At 38.8% G+C, this 12,010-nt stretch overlaps 1 protein-coding gene across 1 annotated transcript in view; it reads right to left on the reverse strand.

Annotated features, from left to right (window-relative positions):
* SERGEF (secretion regulating guanine nucleotide exchange factor) overlaps positions 1–12,010 on the reverse strand; it is a 155,739-nt gene that overhangs the window by 58,032 nt on the left and 85,697 nt on the right. The window contains 1 exon segment of the mRNA XM_026850170.1: positions 3,505–3,541. Coding sequence (XP_026705971.1) covers positions 3,505–3,541 — 37 coding nt within the window.

Consider the following 12,010-nt stretch of genomic DNA (forward strand, 5'->3'; position numbering starts at 1 on the left):
CATTAACAGAAAAATCACCAATTAGATTTGCTATCAGCCACTGCACTATTGTAGGCATGCACAGACCAGGTAAGAAATAACTGCTTACAGTCAAGGGGACCCAAATTCCCCTTTGAAGGCTGCTGTAAAGATGGACTTCAATGAAGCTAATAAGCTTTTAAAATAAGCAGTTCTCCCTATACATCCCCCAGTATCTTTCTTTTAGAAGACTTACTGGTTTATACAGGTTGAGAAAATGACTAAAAGCAAGACCAAAAAGGAATACTATGCTTTACAAAGGTTTGGGGGAGGCAGACTATAGAAGTGTCATACTTGTAATGATTTTTTTTTTTTTTTTAAACTACTTCAAGGAGACTTCAATAACATTTCTGGGTATAGTTTTTTTTTAAATAGACATTTGGAGGCTCTTCAAGGCATTCTGTCCTTTGTCCTGTGTTTGCAGCACAGTCAAGACATGCATATGTTTTATAGCAACTCTGCTTCTGCATGGTGAGTATTGCTTGATTATTTAAGTTGTAGCATTGCGTGAGCTGCATGTGGCACACTAAGCATGCTTTTAAAGGATAACTATTCTCTTTTTTTTTAAAAAAAAAAAAAAAAAAAAAAAAAAGGAAGATCAAAGTCTTAGTGGGTAGGAACCTGATAAGAGCCTTCTCTATAAATACCGGTTTTAATCATATGGGTAAGAATACAACTTGCTTTCTTTTTCAGTGCTGAAAACACTATAGACTCCCAAACCTGGAAAAGCTCAACTTTGTCATAGTGATTTAGTTCCATTATGCATTTCAATCATTCAAAGACTGTCTTAATATCATGAAATTCAGCACTACACAGCACAGCTATCATACTCAGGTTGAAAAGCCAGCCTTTGGTGTGCTCAGTAAGTACATACACAGCTTTCAGCGTTGGAAGATGTTTTTCAGATATGAGATGTTATACAACATTTCTTAAATAACTACTCATTTTTTTCATTCAAAAGTAGGCTGTCTCCCATGATGATTAATCCTTGATTGAGGTGAAAAGTGCAAGGGTTTTTCTTATTAGGTGAGGATTTTCATTTTCAAGTGAAAGGTCATACAAACATGGAAAATATTACAACACTTGCAAATTTTAGAATTAGTATCAGAGGACAACCCTCAACCAACATAAAAATGTGTTTTCACCATGAGCTAGAAGTGAAGATATTTACACTTTTTCATGAGCTATTTATTACTTTAACTCATTAAGTTCAGAAATGTATGTATATTTGGAGACATCCCACACCTCCTTTTCCTTTATATCAAACATTTACTGCATGAACAAATGAAAACTGAACTTCTTCCAATTTACCCATGAAAAGTAAGTCAGTGCCATCACAGTCAAGACAACAGCCAAATTTTGCACTGACTTCAGTAGAAGAAAGCAAGAAAAGAGAATTCAAATAACTGAACCATACAAATGGATGCAGACTATATAAAGTAACAAGAAAAAACTAACTGCTTGCTAGTCCTACAAATCAGTTTGTATCATCAGCAAGACGACTGGAACACAACTTCAGCATTTGTGAAATGAATCATAAATCTAGCCTCTCTGTCTTAAAAATGTTTCTATTTAAAAGACGATGCAACAAAAAAAAAAAAAGCACACATTTATATATACAACCAGAAATAGTGACTTGAATATTCATACTGTTAAAGGCTTGCTTTTCAGTTTACCTTTCATATTGAGTTTGAGTTATTTCAGTCTAAAAGCCAATCATTCAAGCATCTGCCAATTAAGAAACTGATGATAAAGTTGTCCTAAATAAATTCTGCTTGAATGATAAGTTATTAGAAAATTGTACAATTAAGTCGACATATTTACAGAAATCTGTGTGATTTCTTTAAGGAATATAACACTGACAGCTTTGAACTAAAAGTGACAAGTGATCAGAGAAATCCTACAACAAAATGTTCTAAAAAGTCAACCTTCTAAAAGCACGTTTAAAATTAATTTCAGGAATAAAATGTATCTTAGTTCTTTAGTTCAAAATAATAGTAACATCACATCTCTGTTGTCCTTAAAATAAAATCAAGTAGTTTCCAGCATTGATAATTTTCTCACTGAATTCAATGAGTGTAGCACACTGCTTAGAGAGGCACATGATGTTCTCTACATATGCAATTATTTATTGTAACTTCTAGAATTTCTTTCCCCTTTTTTCCAGAGATTTCTGCCTAGAACGCAGAAAGCTTAAAAGGACATAAGGAGACAGAAGGCTGTTCAAACTCAATGCTTTGCTTTCGTGCACACTGGAGGAATCTGCTAGCAGTACACTTTTACTTCATCAATTCAGCAAGAAACACAATGTGATTCTTCAGATTGCTCTTCAGTCGACATTCAGAAGCACCAGCCTGACAATTAATACAGGCATGTGACACTGAACAAGTAGGGGGAAGGTAAAGGGAAAAATCTTTTCTTAAATCCTGCCATAAACTAGCAGAACTTAACAAGTTTGCTACAAGGCTTAATTGTAGAAGGGTAATTAGAAAATATAATACAGTATATATGGAAATACACTACATATACCACCTCTGTGGCCATGTAATGAAACATGTAAGACACCAAGCTCAAGTAAATACCTTAAAAATTAGAACGAATGCAGGCTGGTTTCGCCACACCTGCCATACCATACTTAAGAAAAATCAAGGAAATTCTTAACGTCTCAATGCATCAGTCATGGCCATCAAAAATGTCTATGTGGATGGAGTGCTGGACTGAAACTTAGAAGACTGTTTCATTTTCACTCTGATTAGCACAGAATTCCTTTCTTCACCTCTTTCACCCTGTGTATTAATGGGGGTATAATTATGCTGACCTCCTTTACAAAGCACCTGAAAAGCTACAGTTAAAAATGTTCTTAAACATGTAATTGTAAACAATAGCAATCATATATCAAACTTCAGTTATCAACGCATAACAGGAAAGCCACAATCTGATTGTTCCTGGAATCAGTACACAAAACTCAATTTTTCCACGACCATTAGCTTCCTAGTACTTTCATCATTATTACAATAGCTGCATGACACTAAGATGCACTGAAGAACCTGACTACCACTGACTGACATCTTGAAGATTTTCCAAGCTTCGAACAACAAAAGACCCAGGATTTTTTTTTTCACTGAAAATTTCCACATTAAACAAAGATACTTTTGACCAGCTTCAAGCTTAGATGCTACTCTGAATCTACAGCTTGAATTGCTGCAGTAGCTCCAGTCTAAAACAGGCTGCAGCACTCTGCAAATGTATTTTTGCTGTTATGTGCATCAAGCCCTCTCTCCTTACAGAGGCTGGTCAACAATGGCATCTCTTCATCATCATCACTTACACCACTAGTTTCTCTTCTTACCTCCACATCTATAGTTACTTTCCTCTTTTCAGCAGCACACAATGACCTTCAGTATGTTTGAGGTGCACCTTTTTCTTTCATCTTGTGCTACTTATAAATGAAAAAAATGTGAGAGGATATAAAATTAAGCTACTTACCAACTACTGCCAGATTATGCTCTGACCCACATGCGATCTGAAAAAGAAGTATGAATGAATAAAAAAGAACCCACTTACCAGTAGGAAGGCAACCACAATTATAACAGGAAATTAAAAATTAACCTGAAACAAACAATAACAGTTTGTAGGATGCAAATTCAAGGTTGAGGTGTTCTCACTTTTAAACAAAATTTTATTTGTAGCCTCACTTAGGGGCCTAGTGACAGGGGAGTACATTTGTTTGTTTTGTTCATAAACAAGCGTTTTCTTTTCAAAATGCAGTCACCAGTGACATGTCAATCCTTAGGAGCAAGACTGGCCACAATTCTGCAAAAGCATCACACCCTTGACAACATCCACAGGATTCAATAAAACTATTCACGGGCATAGAGAAATGCAGCCTTTGCAAGATCAGGGCTGTATAGATGCAGCTGGGAATCAAACGGGCGATGAAGATCTCCATTTCTCTTATCTATACTGTTTTTTCAGATGATCCCTGAAGACCTGCACAAAGTATACAGGCTCAGTATGATAAACCTGAAGTGATACGATCCCTATGGTCAATTGTCTAGAATGGAGAAAAAATACCCTAGGACTCAACTCTTCTATTAGCAGCAGGCTGGTTTAACTTTTAAAAGCTGCAGGGGAAAAAAAAAAAAAAAAAAAAAAAAAGAACCCAATGCAAACATTTTCTCTCAACCTCATTAGTGATGGAAGCCGTTATGAATTTCTTTTCAAAGCAAACTCATAGTCAGTGTATTTTTCTTTCTTTTTTGCAGCTGCTGTGAACATGTCAGATGTTTAAGTTGCTTTAGCATATATCACGTAGTATCACGCCCTAAGCTTTCATACATTCTTCACAAATAATGGTAACACAAGTACCAAGAGCAGCCCACTGCCCTACTGCAAGGGCTTCTCTCTCCCGTTGAATTCTTTTGCAAGGTCACTGCCGGCACAATCATCTGACATAAGACAGACATCACCTTACACAAGGTTACTCTGCAGAGTGTTTTAAATTAAATCTCAAGTTTTAAATTGAAGCAGAAGTAATCCCCTCAAAATCCTATATCTGGTTCATTCTCTTGCAGCTCCTTGGCCATTAGACGTACTAGTGAGCTGGTGAAAATTAATAAACACATTATTCTATGTCTTAAATGTATATTTGCAATGATAAAATATAAAGCAGAAGTATATGCTCAAATATATTTTTAAAATGTAAGTCCATACCATCAAAATTTTATATGGTTTTGTGCCTGCATAACTATATTTTTTATGGCCAGAGAAAGTGCTACAACCATGTCAATGTCTACAAAACATAAAACCATAGAAGTTAACAAAACAGTCCTTGTACTCAGCTCACTGTGCTTGAGCATTTACTGGAAAAGGTACCCAAGACTGACACACAGACTTGCCCCAGCAATTGTGTTACAGATAAACACTGCTACTCAGGATGTACCCACTCCACAGCTGTGACATGAAAACATTTAGTCAATGCCATCCTAACACAACAATGGCAAGTAAGACAAAATAATTCAAGTCACAGCCCACTCCAGCATGGCCTCCTCTTCAGAAAAATCAAAACAAAGCAGCAGGAAAAGCAATGCCTTTGCAAGAGCACTAGCAGGACTGCACCGTGTCTTTTCCACAATATTACAGACAGGCAAAGCCTTAAGCCCTGACTGATAAAATGCATAAATCATCGCCATATCCCGTATTATTATCCTCACTGCAAGTCAGAGCCCTACACGGAGCAGGGCTGGTTCCTAACGCCTATTCACTGGCTAATGCTCCGACCAATACTTCTCAAGCTTAAAGGTTGATGCCATGGAAACAAGATCCACACATGGAAACACACGTGAAGGCTTTCTAGCAAAAAAGCAAATTCTGCATCTTCACCAAGTGCTGAAAATTGGAGATACTGAAGCTGCTGCTAATAAAATAAATACATTTTATCTGAAGTGTGAATAATCCTATCACAGCTACTTCCATAGGAAATATGCTACCACAGGCACAGACTCAAAAGCATCGATACAAAAGAACTCCTCAGGCTGGTGGCTCCTATTTATTGCCAGGATCTCCTTCAGAAACACTACATTAAAAAAAAATCAACCACAAAAACACCTCACAAACCACCCAAACAAGGTGTTGTTTAGAATGTAAAACATCCCTTGACAAAGAAACATTTTCTTCCTGTATCTAACAGCCTACAGAGCTTGCAAACTAGATATAAGAACAGTGGTGACCTCAAACAGCTCTGTACTTTACTCATGCCGCTGTTACCTGCCCACCGTTCGGAGCCGGGCGCCAGGCAGCTGGTTGGGTTGTAAGGGCGTCAATCAAACCACACCGGGTACAACCAGACCAGGAATTGCTGGGTTATACAGACCCATCACTTCTGGGGAGCTGCCCCCACAAGGGCCAACACGCTGTGCAGATGCACTCACTGCAGCTCTGGAGCCCGATGGGGTAAGAGCTACGGCAAAGCACAGGTGACTAGTGCTGCTGCACCACGTTCAGGCAAAAGCCACCTCAGTGGAGGTGTCAGCTTTGTTCACAATGACTGAAATCAAGCAAAGTCACAAGCTGCTGAAGGCAGTGCCCTGGATTCACCTCCGATGGCCCGGATCAAGGACAGCGCACGCCACATACCAGCAGCAGCACTGTGCTCCGAGGAAGAAAATGCTAGATCGAGAGCGCAAGGTTCACCACCTCTGCCTTATTGCAGGGCATCACCACCAGACAACACAGACTGACTTTGTAGGAACCCTCAAATAAAACACGCCCTTGGGTGACTCTAAAGTTAGCTGTCTGAAACAACAGCCTTATTCACCATCCCTGCTGCCTGCTACAGGCTACACCATCCATCCACAAGATTCCTGCTGGCCTGCACACGTACGGCTCTGGAGCTCGGAAGGGACCAAGCCACAGAGGTGAAGCAAGGTTGCCACTGCTTAATGGGCAGGGCTGCCTTGCAGGTATTTCATAACATCTTTCTTACAATAAGCTTTAAATGCGACACCCCCTTTTCTTCATGACTCCCCACAACAGGCAACCATCAGCCAGGAACACATAACTTGCTGTACAAATACAGAGCAGGCAGAGAACAGCATTGCTGAACAGATGTTTTATGCTTACGTTAGATGTAATAAGCTCTGCAGTCAGTGCAGGTCACTGGGAGAAGCCTGGTATTTACTGCAGCAACCATCATTTTCTGGCTACTTCTCCTCTGTCCCCACCCCCAATGTGCTGCAGAGAAATTAAATTCCAACAGACATCTGCATGCTCCCAGTGGATAAGTACATTCCAGGGTACTTATAACCACACAATAATGTTTTCTAATTGGGCAATATTTTTACATTCTGTTTTAATTGAAAAAAAAAATTACTAATCTTAAAGACAAATCAGAGTGACTGCTAGTGAGCAAAGCATTCTGTGAGCCTAAGAAACATGACCCCCTACACAGAAACGATTCACATTAAAATTTGTTTTCTGTTTGGAAGAAAATTTGAGAAGAGTTTTGCAAGGATATTGTGATGTCTGTATAAATGATCTCAAATCACTTCGCAAATGTCTGTGAGGCAGGAGAAGAATGTTTAGGGACCATTTTATTCCGAATTTATTTACCTTCTTATCTGTGCCCTTTCAACCATAGGTAAATTGTTTGTTTCTTCCCTTAAACTGTATGTTAGCAAGCTGTTTTCTACCTAGCAATGGTTGCAGTTCAGATCCATCCATCCATCCAGATTTAACACAGGTGAATAGAAGCAGCCAAGGGACCAGCATTTTATTAATCATAAATAGTCAGGACATAAGCTGCATGGATGGTGAGGAACGACCTTAGCACAGCAACTGCTAACCCTGGGCAGAACACCAACATCTTTCTACAGCCTGCAGATGTTTATGGCCCAGCCCTAACAAAAAATTAATTGATTGAATTTAAAGCAGTGGGTTACATAAAATAAATAAAGTATTTCACTTAAGATAAAAATATTTTTATAGATTGAAACTACTATATGAAGTATAAAAATAATGTTTAATATATATTATATATACATTCCTATATATGTGTGTGTGTATAAGAAAATGTGTGCATACATAAATAAGTGTACACATATTAGGAAGAGCAAATTATCTACTCAAGGAGATGTTATCAGGGAAGAAGGTTCAGGAGACATGAGGATAAATACAGAGCACCTCCCTCTTATATTCAGGATAGAGATGCTTCTGAATAACAGCTACCCCTCCTTTTGCTCCCTCACAGTTCCTATGAGGTAGGAAAGTATTGTTCTCTCCTTTGTAGACAGTAAACAAACATAATATATATTATATTATATAATATATATACAATTATACAGGATAAAACTCACATGGATATTTAGACATACAATCTCCCATTGATTTCAAATGTTAATTAAGAGACAAAACACCTTTTGTCAACCATTCCCTAAGGGACTTCCAAGCACTAGAACAAAACAAGTCTGACAAAGTGTATAAAAATCTAAGTTTCAGTCTAGTACCTTGACCATAAGGCTACTCTTTCTTTTCCTTCTGTACTCCCAGGGCTCAGACTGAGGATCTGTTGAGCACCCATCAGGAAGATGGAGTCAGAACTGCAGGCAGTCAGCCCAGCGCTGCAGCAGAGGGGAAGGGACAGTACAGGGGGTTGCAAGGCAGAGGCACGGGGAGCTGGACTCACAAGGGGGATTGCAGAATGAAAATTCACAAGCATTTGAATATATATAGCTTAGCTAGAACAACAAAAGGACATTGATGCCATTTATTTTTTGTTCACTGCCTACAAGTGGACGTTAATTCCCTACAGTGCAATTATTCCCCCAAACATTCAAGGATATAGAGGCTTCCATCACTTCTCAGGGATAAGAACATGACATATAAAATAGATTTCCAAGGATGAATGAAGATACGATTTTTAAGTTGCATCGAGATTCTAATCACTACCATTTCTAACTTTTTAATTGCACTAAAGTATAGCTTGGCAGGGGGGTGGGCAGGGCAGGGCAAGGGAAGGAAACGTTAAAAGGGTGTGCCCATAAATACTTTTATCCAGGACTTTAGCCATGGCATCTCACATCTTTTGACACGTTTCACTGTATGAGAACTGCCAGGGCCAGAAGATAGCAAATTCTACACCTTCTTGGATCAGAAGTCCTCACAGAAGGAGATGAGATGACCAAGAAACTGCAGATCAAAGCTTACGTTAAGACAGGGGAATCTTCCCTCCCAGAGCTGTTCTTCCATGCCCTTGATTAATGTATCATAACAATGATTTGTACTGTTTGACACACTCTGCCCAAATACATTTGTATGCAGAATTATACTGATGTGAAAAAATAAAATACAATAAAAAAGAAGGAATCTGATTAGCAAAACTGTCCTGCTTCCAATGATCCTTCACTGGGAACTCTGTGTTCCTCTTCTGGATCATTTGACTCCTGATTGATAATGAAAGCAGTTTGCTAACCTAGTCACATTCCTTGGCAAGCACAAGACTAAGTGCAGTTTAATGCAACACATGTTAGAAGCAAACCAGTACAACCTCACCCAGAATAGCACATTAAATCTGTTCCTAGCTGTTGGTTCTCTCAGTTGAAAAGTGAGAGGCCCAGTGTCCTATAGCTCACAAGACATTTTCCATTTTTTAACGAATCTAATAATTTAATCTTCTACTTAAGAGTGGATTTTTTGTTGTGTGATTGGCTTTTTAGTTTTTATGTAGTTTTACCTTCCACAACAGCAAGAAAATTCACAACAGAATTTAAACTGAAGCCTGTGTACTAAGGTCTGGAAGAAAACATTCCTCCTCAAGACACACATAACCGAAAGCTAACGGGCCATGTAAGTGGACCTTTGCAAGCGTGGAGAAAGACAGGAAGCATTAAGACATTGGCATGATGCAGTAAACTCTCAAAATAAAGATTTTATAGCTCTCTCTAGCTTCCAGAGTTATGATCTATGCCCTCCCTGCCTGAAACTAATCCCAAACCTGCCTCACTTGTGGCACAAGACACAAATGCTTTTTCCCCATGCAGCATTTCCCTTGCTTCTCCACCCACCATTTCAGAGTCCTGTTTCCAATCATTCAATATCCTGCCCTGCCACTTGTCTTACAGTCACTAAAATGCCAGCTGGCCAACCCAAAGATCTTGCCTTGCACCCTCTGTGACATAAGTGACATATATATAAGCCTCTGCACACATTGCCTCTCTATGACACCAACCAGACGTGAGAAACCGCTATGCTATCCACCAACTCGCTGAGCACCACACTTCCAGGAATGCTTTCTTGTGGCTAACAGGATGCAGTTGCACTTCTCCAGTTCAGTTGGTGCAGACTGGGTGCTTGCAGGAGATGGAAACAGCTGTAATTTCAAAGAAAAAAAAAACAAAACACAACAACCCCCCCCCCCCCAAACACACACACACACCCAAAATGCATACCAAAAAAATAACTAATATTTTAATATTAGGTAGGAAGCACCACAACCACATAAATCTATCATTAAAGAAATCAGGCACAGGGGATGGAAATAAAAGGAAGAAAGAAAAGCTAATTGCTAAAGCAGTCAGCATTTCCACAAAAGGTTTACCACACAGCAACCCATGTGCAGCCATAAAAGTCTACTCACAAGGCAAGTGTGGTCATATTAAAAAACTTAGATATGTACTGTTTGCTTCAAATTGAGGATGGATGGATGAAGATGTCAAGACAAAGTAAGATCCATGTCCACCAAAAAAAAACCTCGTCATCAGATGACTGCAGGACAATACAAAAGTTACTTAGATCCCTGTAAGAATACCCAATGTGATTAGGTTTTAGTAGAATGTAGCCAAGACAAGCGTGATAAAAATCTTTACAAATCAGCAAGGTCAGCTGGCTCTTCTCCACTGCCTGAAGATTTTCCAATTAGTTCTTGTATCCTTCTTCAGGCAGTTCCCTTCCTTCTTTGGGGGGGTTCAGAAAGCATCAGCATCTTTCATTCCAGGAAAATCAAGCTCTGCCACTTTCATATCCCTCAGCCTCACTAGTCTGTCAAGATTTTCCATTTTTGTAATCAAGACCTAAGCCACAAACCAATTTTTCTTTATTCTTTCATCATTTTTAAAATGAACCAAGTTACGGTCATTCAATCCTAGTTTGTTTACTGTAACAAGATCCCCATTCAGTCTTCATTATTTTGCAAAAATTAAGACTCATACATCCCTCTGACTGATAAAGAAATCATCAATCAGATCAGCCCTGACCGTTAACGTGTGCATACTCCCAAGCCTATGCCTGTGCTGTGCAAATCCAACAAGGTGAAAATCCTCACTAACATCTCTATCCACATCCAAACAGAAACTAGAGGAACGGGGTCTTCAGCAGATCCACGGTTTTATCCAAGGGATCTTCTTCATAGTTTTTCTCAAAATTATTTTGATTTAGATTGTTTCATCTGCAGTTCCCAGCTCCTTACAATTTCAGTGCCTCTCTCTCTAAGTTATATGAGAGGCACCTAAGATGAATACCTTATTTGGGCTTGCTTTGGGGACTACAACTAGTTTGCTCTTTATTTGAGGCCCCAAACACCACTTTGATAGAAGAAATGAAAGAAACCAAGACCACAGAAAAAAAGAACTTCAAAACCTCTTTATACACTGATCGGACTCTATCATCAACACTCACATCCTTATCATCAGATTATTCTGATGTTTTCAGGTCAAGAAATGTAGCTTGTAGCATGCCAAAACAAACCCTGGTGTCTGTCTTTTCTTCCTATGCTATTTTACATACAAACAGCAAAAAGAAAAATGTTCATTACAGCATACAATTGTCATCATTTTAGAATGTCCTAATTTCTAATACTGTGAACATAGTGAAATTAATGTTTCTATCAAACAAACATTCTGTCAAAGTACATATCACTGTCCAATATTTCACAGGCTTAGAATAAAAGTCAAGACAACAAGTAGTATTTGGCAACAAAACCTCAAATTCTATTTAAACAACTGTTTCCAAGGTCCTTTTGTGGAGGTATAACTGCAGTTTCAAGTTTTTCAGCAGAATATGGGCTTCACATCTCTTTCCTTATGGTAAAACAGTTCATCATTTTTAATTCATTTGGAATATTTTCTAGAATATTCAGTGAAGGTGGAGAGAATCACAGAGCAATCATATCAACTCTCTGAGGGAACTCAGCTCTCCCCTAACTGTGGTATTATTGCAAGCAATCTCACTACAATTCTTTACATTAAAAAAAAAAAAAAATGCGGACAACTCAGCATACACAGCCTGCAAGATTACACAAGAGCACAAAGCCTTGCATTTTTGTAGACCTGAAAGGAAAACCAGCACTTATAAAGTTCATACCCTCAAAAAATTGACTGGCTGGGTATTCTGAGTACTGTGAACAGGCAGACACTGCCCCTAAAAGACCCTCTTAAAGGAGGTAGGTGCTGGTAGCGTGGCCATGGCTGGGGCCATACTACTTCAAGACAGAAGCCATCAC

This window comes from Athene cunicularia, assembly GCF_003259725.1.
Source record: "Athene cunicularia isolate RWA chromosome 5 unlocalized genomic scaffold, athCun1 chr5_part2, whole genome shotgun sequence".
Lineage (NCBI taxonomy): Eukaryota > Metazoa > Chordata > Aves > Strigiformes > Strigidae > Athene > Athene cunicularia.